The following is a 13424-nucleotide window of genomic DNA, read 5'->3' on the forward strand; positions in this document are numbered from 1 at the left end:
ACTCGGGCTTAGAGCATCATCGGGGGGGGGGGGGATCGTATATCCCTTCCATAACTTTTCTGTCCCACAACAGGGATGAGCAGCTTCCTCTTCTCTGTGTGAAGAAAGAGGAAGCAAGCAGTGACCACATGGCCCATTCAGTGAATGTTTTGATTGCACAGTTTTTCCTGCATACAGCAGGAAATGGTGGCAAGTTTCAATTCAATCAAAAAAATCAGATTTACTGGGTCTTATTTTGTCACGGAAAAAAGAGCAGAAGGAGTGGGAGACGGACAGGATGTAGGCGGTGTCATCAAAAGGACCCGTGAACATCCATAGGTGGCCAGTAGCAAGCAGGCTACAAAATGTTTGTCTGATGATGCTCTTAATCCCTGGTATCTCTAGTAGGACATTGAAAGATTCCTGTCTGAAACTCTGAAGAACTGCAACTAGTGTTGGGAAACTCACAAACAGCAGGCCACCTGTGTGGCTCACCGCATGTGCTCTAAGCTCCTACCCCATATCCCCCCTGATACAATGTGATTGTGCTGGGGAAGAGGGCATGCAAGAATGAGTCTTTCTGTGCACCCCCTGCCCTAGCTCAATCACACTCTTGACAGACTGCCAGACAGCTTTTGGGCAGTCTGTCGAGAGCCCAATTAAGCTTGCATGCCCTCTCCCACAGTGTCAGGCCCCCTGCTGGAAGACTCCTCTCACCGAGGAAGAGCTGGAGGACCAGGAATCACCTGCCACCAGCAATGTCCAGGATCTGCCAGTAGAGCAGGAGTTGCTCAGGCCCTTGGGGTGACTACCATGAGGGCATCACGTGTGGAAGATAAGGCAGAGGAAGATGGAGGCAGAGGAACCCCCAAGTCCTTGGGAGAGACACTGCCTGAAAAGACAGGAACACAGAGGGAGTGCTAGACTGAGCCAGAGGACTGTGAGGCCTCTGAGCCATTGTTAGCAAGCCTCCTACGCCCACATAGGGGCTTGCTCACAACAAGGATCTTTTCAGCTACAGTCACGGACAACTCAAAGCTGAGGCTTGAGGGTGGCTCTGGCAGCTTCTGCACAAAAACTGCAGTGTAAAGACTGAGAGAGATGCTGGAAACAGCTTTGGCCAGATGTTCCTGAATCCAGCTTCCCTTGATTCCAGATTGCTGCTCTGACTGATTCCTGGTGTGAGCATTTCTGGAATGAACTCTGATTATCCTTCTGCCTGCTCCTTGTCTGCTGTGTTACCTTAGGACCTTGTTGCTTTTGACCTGGACTGCTGAGACCTTGCCTTTTGCCTGATTGCTGGTTGTGCTGACCACCTTGGAACTCCCGGAGCCTTGAACCTGCAACCTCTAGGATCAGACTTTGGAAATGTGGCATCCAGCAAAATCAGGCTCCCGATGTTCATTGTGGTGAGGGAACAGTGATCTCAATCAGGGTAGCTGGTGTCCCAGCAGTCACATCCTTTGTGAATCTTCATGAATCAATGACGTGTGTGTGTGTGTGTGTGTGTGTGTGTGTGTGTGTGTGTGTGTGTGTACACACTCAGGTGTGTATGGCCCCTGACCCACTGCATGATGCCCTTGGAGCCATATCACTTTTTTGCCCTGCCACAGGAAAAGAAGGTAGAAGTAGAGGAAACAATAAATAGACCCTTCAGAAAACAACTGCAACTTTGGGGGATGTTTCTCCCTCTTTAACCCTCCAAATTAAGATTGGCAGCTAAGGGCTCCACTGAGTTATGATCGACTGCTCAGGTCTTCCTTGTGGATAAGGAAGCTCTCTTAGCAGTCAGTTATTTGAGGGATGGTAGCAGGAAAGAGCATGGCCTTCTCTGCACTGGGCCCAGAAGCTCTGGCATCACCATCCGTCATTGCCAATATTTACCAAACACCACCAAAGCCCACTTTTCAAGCTAAACTTTGGAAACTGAGTTGTTTCATTCTTTCTTGGGATTGTGCCATTGTTACTTGCTGCAATTGGTTGGGTTTGTGTTTTTTATTGCCCTTTTAATTTATGTTTGTAAGCTGCCTCGAATGCTCAGAGCCATAGGTTAAAAATGTTTTTCATAAAAAGCCATAGCTTATGTACTCCTTAATAAACCAAGTTCTGTTCATAATAGCTATAAACGCACAATGGTTATAAACTCACACAATTTAGGTAATTTAGGGCAAAACAGGAGTCACACACTTTCATTTGCTCTGTTTAAAAAATGCTTACGACTCACTTCTCATCCCCACTGACTGGTGCTAATGGGGTTAGGATGACACCCACAAGTAGCTCTTTGCTACTTTGATTTCTACTGCAGATATAGCAACAGAAAACATGAAATCTATAATATATGTCTACAAAAGCAAAGACTTCGGGTATGACCTTCGTTACTTAACTAATTATTTCAGTTACTCCTGAAGACTACAGAACTCATAAAGATTTTTTTTTTAAGGGCCCTCTTCCTTTTCTCCCCACCCTGGCAGATCACAGATTCACAGCGTGAGCGATTGAACTTCAACTGAGGACTGTGATTGCCGATTCTGCAATTTCTTAATGATGATGATGTTTCCCCCTGAAAGTGGCAGACATAATGAGCATGCAAATGCTTTGTCAGGCTTACATTATTCTCTTATTAACTTGAATATCAAAATCTATTACATTTTTGTGCCTGAAAGTCGACATGCTGGGTAATGCTCATTATACAAGCCCTTTAAAAAAAAAAACATCACCATAAAACATCCAGAATATGCGTGTTATGGACTTCTAAATTTCTGGATAGTTGATGTGTGTTTTCCTACACATCTCTCTGATTTCAGGACTGGTGAAAACAGCATTCTATTCCCAGATGGCTAGCTGTGTGAGTCTGATGCATCCAAAACAACAAGAAATCTTAAGGCACCTTAGAGACTAACACTTTTGTTATAGCATAACCTTTCGTGGACAAAAGCTTATGACCCAATATATTTATTCTTTTTTAAGGTGACACAAGAATCCTATAAGTATAATTGTGGTTTTACACTATTATTTATTTATTTATTTATTACATTTATATACCGCCCCATAGCTGAAGCTCTCTGGGCGGTTTACAAAAGTTAAAAACAGTAAACATTAAAAAATATAAAATGTAAAAACATCAAAAACATAAAAACAGTAGTATAAAAATAACAGTATCCATTTAAAAACAACTGTTCTGGAGTCTGTTAAAAAACAAACTTAGCGTTGTTAAATGCTGTTAAATGCCTGGGAGAAGAGAAAAGTCTTGACCTGGCGCCTGAAAGATAACAACGTTGGCGCCAGGCGAGCCTCATCGGGGAGATCATTCCACAGTTGGGGGGCCACCACTGAGAAGGGCCCTCTCCCTTGTTGCCATCCTCCGAGCATCCCTCGGAGGAGGACCTTAGATATTGAGCGCAATGTACGGGTAGGTTCATGTCGGGAGAGGCGTTCCATCAGGTATTGTGGTCCCAAGCCATGTAGGGCTTTATAGGTTAAAACCAGCACCTTGAATTGGGCTCGGAAATGTATAGGCAGCCAATGCAAGTGGGCCAGAATTGGTGTTATATGTTCAAATCTCCTTGTTCTAGTTATCAATCTGGCTGCTGCATTTTGCACAAGCTGCAGCTTCCGAGCCATCTTCAAAGGCTGCCCCATGTAGAGGGCATTGCAGTAATCTAATCTGAGGTTACCAGAGTATGGACAACTGAAACTAGGTTATCCCTGTCCAGATAGGGGCGTAGCTGGGCCACCAACCAGAGTTGGTAGAAAGCACTCCGTGCCACTGCGGCCACCTGAGCCTCAAGTGATAGAGATGGTTCTAGGAGAGCCCCCAAGCTATGAACCTGCTCCTTCAAGGGGAGTGCAACCCCATCCAGAACAGGTTGAACACCCACCATCTGGTCAAAAGAACCACCCACCAGCAGAATCTCAGTCTTGTCTGGATTGAGTTTCAGTTTATTAGCCCTCATCCAGTCCATTGTGGCAGCCAGGCACCGGTTCAGCACATCCACAGCCTCACCTGATGAAGATGAAAAGGAGAAGTAGAGCTGCGTGTCATCAGCGTACTGATGACAACGCACTCCAAAACTCCGGATGACTGCACCCAATGGTTTCATGTACATGTTAAACAGCATGGGGGACAAGACCGACCCCTGTGGAACCCCATACTGGAGAGTCCACGGGGCGGAGCAATGTTCCCCACGCACCACCTTCTGGAGCCGACCCACCAAGTAGGAGCGGAACCACTGCAATGCAGTGCCTCACACTCCCAACTCAGCCAGACGTTCCAGAAGGATACCATGGTCGATGGTATCAAAAGCTGCTGAGAGATCAAGGAGAATCAACAGAGTCACACTCCCCTTGTCTTTCTTCTGACATAGGTCATCATACAGGGTGACCAAGGCTGTTTCTGTGCCAAAACCAGGCCTCTTGGCTAATAAAAGTTCAACCTTGTCCAGATTTTATCCTGTGCCCTCAGCACTTTCAGTTGGTACAGCTCGAGGATGTTGACAAGGTGTTTAGACAGGTCCGCACAACCACCTCCTGAGCCGCCCCAGATAAGGCGCCCTCGGCATGAATGTTGACATACCCCAGAACCAACAGTCTGGGGGATCTCAGCAGTGCCGCCGAGACCAACTTCATCAGCTCACCTAGGGAGTCTGTTGAGCAGCAGGGTGGGCAGTACACCAACAGAATCCCTAATTTGTCCCGCTGACCCAACACAAACACTCTGGAGTGCAAACACTCCAGACCAGTAGTCACATGGACAGGGAGCCTGCAGAGGGAGATAGAATTCCTATAGACCACAGCAATCCCCCCTCCCCAACCCTCAGGTCTACCCTGATGCTGAACCCAGTACCCTGGTGGGCATATCTGAGAGAGACTAACTCCTCCCTGCTCACCCACCCAGGTCTCGGTTATATACGCCAGATCGGCTGCCTCATCCACAATTATGCACTGATCTGGCATTTAAAAGCAGCATCTTTAAATGTAAAGATAATATAATCCAAAGCTTTTAGCAACTATACAATCAAATCATATATTTTTGCACATCTGTGCCTTTTTTTTGTAACCCCTTTTTACAGGATTTGGATGCCATCCTGTTTTCAGTTCAGTTGCATAGGCCCCTTTCATGTAAATGAGAGCTGAGGTTAGCTATACAGAGTCACCATCTAATCTATAACTACAGATCAATGCCTCAATTATGGAATTCATGTAATCAAATGGGGTGTAGAGAGGGAGGCATATGAAGAGCAATCCTATGCGTGTTTGTGCAGAAATAAGTCCACTCATTCAATGAAGCTTCTTGCCAGGTACAGATGCATAAGATTGTAGCATAAGGAAGCAACCATATTTGATTTTGCTAATTTGAAGCATTTGGCTACGAAAACGTCAGAGGAAGGGGATGAGGATGAGGATTTATTGCATTTATATCCCACCTTTTTTCCTCCAAGGATTCCAAGGCGGCATACATAATCCTCCCTCTGTCCATTTTAGCCTCACAACAACAATCCTGTGAGGTAGGTTGGGTTGAGAATCTGTGACTAGTCCAAAGTCACCCAGTGGGTCTCCATGGCCAAATGGGAAATAGAACCTGGATCTCCTGACTCCCAGTCCAACACTTTAGCCACTACACCACAATGGCTCTTTAGCCACTACACCATTTCAACGTCTGACAGGGCTAGCCCAAGACTGATGGAGAACCACAAATACTATCCCACCCTGTAAAATGCATAGAACCCAAGGCTGACCATATTATTTTGGCCCTCTAGGCAGAAAATTCCTAATGGTAGGGCCGGCCTGGCTGAATACACCTTGAATATAAGGCAAGTATAAGTGTCTTATACTTCCAGTTCTCATCAGTTAGAGTAATGTTTTTCAAGAGGGAATCACAGATCTCAGCTGCAGCAACATCTGTGAGCACCCAGGAACTTCTGGATCTCACCATAGTTTTGATCCATGAATCTTACTTGAAGAGTCACAGTCAAAAACGCAAAACAACCATGTGTCTCTGCAATGTGAGTAAGTAAAGAAACACATGTACTGTTCACAGGTATTTCACGGTCAGTAGAAGTACCACTACTGGTGAGGCCAAGCTGCAGGGCTCTGAGCCCTGATGTAGCCTCTGTATAGTTATTCCCGCAAACTTTTTAGGCCTTTTAAACCACTGAACATTTCAAGCTCCCTCTTATCAGCATATGAGTTGATTGGTTGTGTTTTATTTTCTGCCACTTGTTACCGTCCATTGATTTTATTGATATATCGTACTGTTTTATTGGTTGCCCTGAGAGCATTTGTGCTGAGGGCACAGGATAAAAATGAGATCATGAACAAATCGAAAATAGCTGCTGAACAAGGAATGTGCACACTGGCTTCCCTTTCTTTCTTTCTTTCTTTCTTTCTTTCTTTCTTTCTTTTCTTTTCTTTTTAAAATTGTAAAGTGCAAGTGGGTAAAATGAAAAGGCACCAATTGCGGGGAAAGGAAAGCAGGAGACCTCCAGGTATACAAGAGAAGTGTTATTGAGGCCAAGATCATTCATAACAAGTTCTTCCTCAGGGGCACTCTTGAACACCCAATTTCAACCTTTGGCTTTTTACACACCAACTATGTATTTGGCTATGGTGTGAAGAGACTATATGCATAGGAAGGTCTCCGTCCCTCCTTCCCCAAGCCCAACCCATTATGCAAAGAGCCATAATTGTACATTCCTACATTGTTCTTTGGTTATGCTGGTGAATCAACTTTCTCATCAGATGAATTACTGGCACGTTGTGCAGCTCATGTGCGAGGGTGGCATACTGGAAGTGCCTGGTTTCAATCCCCCCTCTCCTCTGCCATTAATATATTGCAATGCCTTCCCCAACCTGCCACCTTCCAGATATATTAGACTACAACTCCCATTATCCCAGTCAGCTTACCCATGCTGCCTGGGGATGGTGGGGGCTGTAGTCCAGCTCATCTGGAAGGCTGACTTAAGCAAACCACTGTTCTCTTAGCCATTGCTAAGTACTGCCACGTTTACACTGTATATTCAGGGGGCTGCCTTTACAGCACTGAGGTGGCACCATGTTCCTTCTAAACACCCTGGTTTCGCTTACCCAGGGTGGCATCAGGTAATCCCCACACCAAGGATGGAGAACAGGGTTTCTGGTGGTCATCTGGGTACTGGAATCGACCCCCAGCCTTTTCCTGGATTCTGCAAGGACTGCCCCTGAATTAGCCACGAAGTGAGGACAGACAGTGGAAGAGCCGGGGTGACCTCGCTCCCACCGAAAACGTCCCTGACTTTTTTTACTGCACAGCTTTGTGGAAAAACCACATGGTGGCTGTGAATCTGCAGCTCCGTCATATAACTGATGCAATGCAGATTCGCAGCCCCCACAGGGCTTTGAGCACATATAGACAGCCCACAGGTTAATTTCACCACGCATCTGTTACCTGTGAAATGTTGATGCCATAGCCATTATCCAGAGGATGGTATTTGATGTTGAGACTATACCCTACATTGCAGAAGAGATTATTATTCCTTCAAGATCATAATTGGCAGGCATGTCAATTTTAATTTGTTCAGCATTTACTAGTAATACTACCCAAATTACCATTGGCTTACAAATCTTTTTTTTAAAAATAGATCCACTGTTGATATTTGTATATTTAGACCCTGTTCACAGTAAAGTTTTCAACTTTTTCTTAGTGAAAAGAAGCATGATCTTGGTTTAAAATTTCACAGATGAAAAGAGGGGCACACTTATAACACCTCTACTGTCAGGCCAAAAATTACTGCCCACCCCCCACCCACCATTACATATTTCTGGCGGCTCTACTCTGTCTGCTGGGGGCTGTATTCATCTGCTCTGAAACAGCCGGTGCTCCACCAATTTAAAAGCCAAAGCAGCATTTGTTCTTTTGGTTAGAGATCTATTTGAAAGACATACTGACAATATGCTATCACAGTTCAATGTATTCCTTCTCAGCAGCTGCACTGCGTGAAATAACACGCTATGCACTACATGTGCACTAGAGCAGTGGGACATCTACTTCCCACACCGAGAAATGTAACCTAGGTAGCAATGGATGGAATAGGCTATTTCTGGCCTGCATCCCTTTCGCATGTGTTCATGCATATAAGCCTGTTCTATTTCTGCATTAAAAAAACACAACAACAACATGCACTCACATTTAAGTATAGATTTTGGAATTCATTTATTTTATCTGGACAAGCATCTGTCAGGGATGCTTTAGGGTGGGGGTTGGACTCGATGGCCTTGTAGGCCCCTTCCAACTCTGCTATTCCATGATTCTATGATCTCCAAATATGCATTTTAAAATGCATTTTAATACGGGAGTTTTGAGCCAAGATGTTCAGTAGAACTTTCAGAAAAGTGTTGGATTCCAAGCTGCATAGCAATCCGCACATTCATTCAGGAAGCTCAAATCCAAGGTCACGTGAGTGGACTCCTGGGCATGTGATAGGACTTCCCCTTGCTCTCCTACTCCCTGCAGCCTCCCAGGTCAGAGGTGACTCTATATTTGGGGTGAATACAGGCAGTGACTCTCTGCCTCACCCTGACCCACATGTGGCAGAGAAATACCCCCCCAACCAGATACTTTTGCTCCACTGCATAGCATGCAGCTGCCAATTGCCACACATGATCTTCTCCTGCCCTCCTCTGACAGTAGAATGTCTGTCCTGTCCTCCATCCCACCAGCCGCCACTGCCCCACGCACTTCCCAAGTCTGTTCTACAGGGTCCCTCAACCATCCAAGGCAACTCTGGGGGTGCATGGGGGGGGCTACATAGGGAAGGGGAAGCCTTCCTGCCGGTGCCTTCCATTCCACTGGTGGATGGTCAGGGCTGAACACAACCCTGGAATTCACCAGGATGGAATTCCTCAAGCGCTTGTAGAAAATGCCCTGGGGATATCTGAAGTACAATACTCTAATAACTTGCTAACAAAATATGTTAACAAGGCATAGCAGGGAGAGGCAACAAGTGATAGCAGGGAGAGGCAACCAAAATGGCTGCACTTCGTGAATAGGAAGAGCTGGAACATCTCAAGAAAGGCTAGGAGAATCTAATGATTTGACCACAGTGACTGTTACTTTAAGCAAGCCACAAATTCATCGAATTGATGAGCTAACCGGAAGAAATGCTACTTATTTTTCCCTTAGTGAGTGAAAATGTTCAAAGCTCTCCTTGGATTCACACAATTCTATTGGCGTATGCAAGCAAAGGCCACAGCATTGGCTTCCTGTACCATTCAGTCAAGGCTAAGTCATTTATATCTATAAAAATGAGCTCTATAAGCATTTGCAAAACCTCCACTTCCTCCCGCTTCTGCACACAGGCCAGCAAAAAAGAGCAGAAGTTGTTTCGTTTTCATTCCCCAGCTCTAGATTAATATGTCACAATAAATGTTACCAAAAACAGAAAAGAACAGGCTGAAGTTTTTAATACATAAGAGAGACAGGGGTTGAAAAGCAGCTTCAAAGAAGTGGGGGAGGGGGGACTTGAAAGAGTTTAATGGAGCCAATTAGCTCCTGACAGCAATTTCTTTAATTGGACAGATTTGCAGATAGTGCTGCAGAGGAAGAAGCTACAGAGCGATGGTATACAAAATGCTGCCTTCCCCATTTCTGAAACAATGGGCATTGATGTCTTGACCCACATACTGAGACCAACAAATAAAGGGTGAGGATGAAGCACACCCATCACGACAACAGCATAAATATCACAAGTCATGACGTTCTACAAACAAGCTGCCCTGCGTACCATTTTCTTGTAGAAAGGTGGCATATAAATCGAATCAATCAATACTGTCAGACGCACATTTTTGAGCTGCAACACTCTCTCCTCCAAATTAGAAATATTGGGTGTGATCTAAAGCCCCATGGCTCCAGAGGCTTATGTATATCCATGGACATATGGATTTTCCATTGGAAGCATCAAGCTCAGCTTCAGCTCACTGAAGAAAACATGATGAAGCACCTGGGGGCTGTCTATATGTGGGGAAAGCCCTGGGGTGGCTTCCTGGTGGTGCTGTGTTGCTTTATATGATGCAGCAGCGACTGTGGAACCATCCCGGGGCTTTCCCCCAAAGCTCCAAGGATGTCGCGACTTACCCCAACTTTTTTTCTCTGGAGTGAGGTGAGGACAGTGTATCTGCCATCTATCGCCAGTCCAGAGTGAGGCAGAGGTATGGCCAGGCAGATGGTGAGCCCTGATTGGTCACCATCTGCCTGAATGGCCACTGGAACACCCCCATATTGCCTCCAGTATGGGGAGAAGAGTTTCCCTTTTGTTGGGTGAAAACTTCTCCGTCCCCTTGGCTTCAATCCCCACAAGGTAAGGGGGGGAAAGCCAGGGAGGGATGGGCAGTAGTGGCAGCGGAAGCAGCACAGGCTCCCCCAATGCTACGCATAAACCCCACGCACACTCCTTGGCATGGGGACAATGTGGCGCAACCACGCAGGAGTGAAATTGTGGGGTTTGGGGGGCTTGAGGTGCCAATGCCTTGAGCCCCCAAAATGTGTGTGAGGCTCTGAATGTACATCAGAACTGCTGATCACTGCCATAGAGTAATTAGAAAGAACTAATTTTGATCACATGGGGCTTTTGCTCCAGTTCTACTGTGCCCACCAGAGTATCATGGCAGATGACACACACCCTTCTCAGTAGCAAGCATGACTTTTTAAAAACCACGTTATTGCAAACTCGTTTTGTGGTGGATTTTCCTGCCACTGCAGCTTTAGTGTGGCTTAAGTGTCCATGTGACCTGAACTGCCTTCTGTGCAGCTGGTGTCGGGAGCAATGTTGATTGGCAGCAAGGAAGTGGTGCTATTATTGTGTGGACCCCAACAAGCATAGCTATGAAGGAGAGTAACTGCCCATGGCTCCCAAAGGAGCCTTCTCCCTCCTCTGGAGAAAGGGTGGACCCAAGGGCAGATGTTGTGAGACATGTTTACTTGGAAGAAGGCCTCCATTGCACTTCATGAGCATGTGAGTGTGGAGAGGGGCAGATGGGGTGGGGTGAGCCAATTGTTTCTAAGCTGCGCTCCTACAAATGAGCATAGCTGGAAAGGAGAGTAACAATACGAACTGCCCATTGCCCCCAAAGGCGCCTTCCCCCTCCTGCTAAGGAAGAGTGGACATAAGGGTGGGTGTTTGCAAAATATGTCTACTCAGAAGAAAAGGGGTGGGGAGGAAGCCTCTGCTCATTCACTGCCCTGCACCTGTGCAGTTGATGATGTTCATTTCTACTCGCAAAACTCCACCCACCTTCGAATGAATGCGGTTTCAAGTGCCAAGCATGGGGGGTGGGGTGCGGTTTGGTTATATATACATTACTTTAATCGCTACCATTTGCCCTGGGGTGGCGCTAACCAGATTTCATGAAAATCCAGATTTAAACAGAATCACTCTAAAAACTATCTGAGTGTAGATTTAGCCGGTGTATTCACACATCAAACCAATCTATTGGACTTGGCATACTATGAAGTGCTTTCACACTAGCTATTTGCTTGCTGCATTGTTATACACTTAGGGATAGCTGAGGATTTTGTTTGGGTCGATTGCTTGTTTGTTTGAATAAGGATTTAACAATATTTGCAAGTATCTTCATAAACGGGACAGAACGAATTTGAGATTTAAAAGATTGCATGTGGGGGAAAGGGAAACTCACAAATCCATCCCCATATACATTTACAGAAATGTTTCTGACTCTTCCTCCCCATGACTTTTTAAAACCTTCTCTAAAGCTACCTGGAAAAATGGCACTGCAGAGTTCCTTCAATATTTATAGTCTTTCCAAACACTCCATTTATAAATAAGAAATGTATTTCTTGCTGCAATGGCCATAAATTCAGCTCAAAGACTTAAGCAATGCCAGGGTTTTGTCTTTACGTGACTCCCTGCAGAAAAGATTTGAAAGAGAGAGCTGTTTCTCATGCACACCCGTAGCTTCTTGATCCAGGCATTCATTGCAGACGGGGAGCTCCAATGCACATGTGGAGCTCCAATGCACACTCATACAAGGCAGACAGAACTGTGCTGCATTAATCTCCACTGCATGCAGGGTGCTTCCCGTGACATTGAAATAAATGAAGAAACCAACTTTCACAATTTAATGTTGCAGCTTGTTTTTCATCTCTGTCTCCACAGTGGATGTCACCATAAAAGCCATGGACTCCACTTACAATGTCCTTTGTAAAGGCACACTGGGAAAACTAGCACAATATAATGAGCCAAAACCTCATAGTCCCAAATATATATCTACCCAGATTCAGGGGTGGGCAACTTACTCCACTGCCTTTAACCACACACTAAGGCTAGCTCTAGCTAGGCCTGTCCGAGGAGGAAGGGTCTGTGTATGTCAGGGTGAGAGTAGTGGGTGGCCTGCCGGGTCCTTGCAATGAAAAATGTGCTGCATTTTAAAAAATGTGACAGATTCTTAAGCCTCAAGGAACACTCACACTTTAAAACTTAGTGACTCACAGTGGCAAGTTTTTGGACATCCTCATCAGATGCGCCCAGGGAAGCCAATCCAATCTCTTGGGAAAACTGGGCAAATTTAGGGTCAGCAAGCAGAGGCACATGTCCCAGGAGCTCGTGGCATGTATCCCTGCCACAGAATTAGAATGCAAAATTAGTACATTTATAGAAATATCATTAGGCAGAACACATTCAAACCTCGTCATCAATCCCGAATTAGTTCAGTGCTGCTTTAAAAAAAGAAAGAAAAGAAAACCACCTGACTGTCATAACTGTGAAAAGGTTTGTTTACAAAAATAAGTCTTTGATTCGCATTTGGAAAACATTGGTCAGTATCCAAGGGCGTCATTCCCCCAACTCCAATAGCAGTAGTGGAGCTCCGCTGAACCGCTTCATTGTTCAAACAGTTGCCCATTATGCTTGTGCAACCGGTTGTGCAAGCAATTGTACAACTGAGAACACAACAGGTTGCACAAGAGTTATGCACAACGGGTTGCACAGCGAGTTACACAACCACTTGCGGAACTGCACTTACACAAACGTAACTTTAGTTGGATTCTTCTCCAGTTCTGCCAGCACGACATCACTTGCACTACCGGAATGACACAGTTGGATCCTGCCCACTGCGTGTTTCTTTTTAAATCTTCCAATCCAGTCCCCCACCATTTGTCTTCTATGAAGTATATTTTGCTCTGAATGACATGAAATCTGACAGAACCACTCAGTTGCAAAAGAAATAAAATCCTTCTCTATATATTTAAGACCTCTTAATCCTTATTGGTGTGCTTCACTTTAAAAAGCTGCCTGTTGTCTCTGTTTTCAAGCAAAATAATTTGGGCTCTGTGTGTGTGTGTGTGTGTGTGTGTATTCCCACATCAGAGTCCATTGTAGCTTTTTGAATGTTACTCTGCTCCCCATTATATTCCTGATGCCCCCTCCCCATCAAAACAGCATGGCTCACTAGTACAG

At 45.4% G+C, this 13424-nt stretch overlaps 1 protein-coding gene across 2 annotated transcripts in view; it reads right to left on the bottom strand.

Annotated features, from left to right (window-relative positions):
• TPH2 (tryptophan hydroxylase 2) overlaps positions 1–13424 on the bottom strand; it is a 76388-nt gene that overhangs the window by 34904 nt on the left and 28060 nt on the right. For both annotated transcript variants that reach the window (XM_063134761.1, XM_063134762.1), the window contains exon 8: positions 12459–12585. In XM_063134761.1, coding sequence (XP_062990831.1) covers positions 12459–12585 — 127 coding nt within the window. The remainder of the gene's footprint in view (positions 1–12458; positions 12586–13424) is intronic.

The sequence above is a fragment of the Elgaria multicarinata genome, chromosome 9 (genome assembly GCF_023053635.1).
Source record: "Elgaria multicarinata webbii isolate HBS135686 ecotype San Diego chromosome 9, rElgMul1.1.pri, whole genome shotgun sequence".
In the NCBI taxonomy this organism is placed as follows: domain Eukaryota; kingdom Metazoa; phylum Chordata; class Lepidosauria; order Squamata; family Anguidae; genus Elgaria; species Elgaria multicarinata.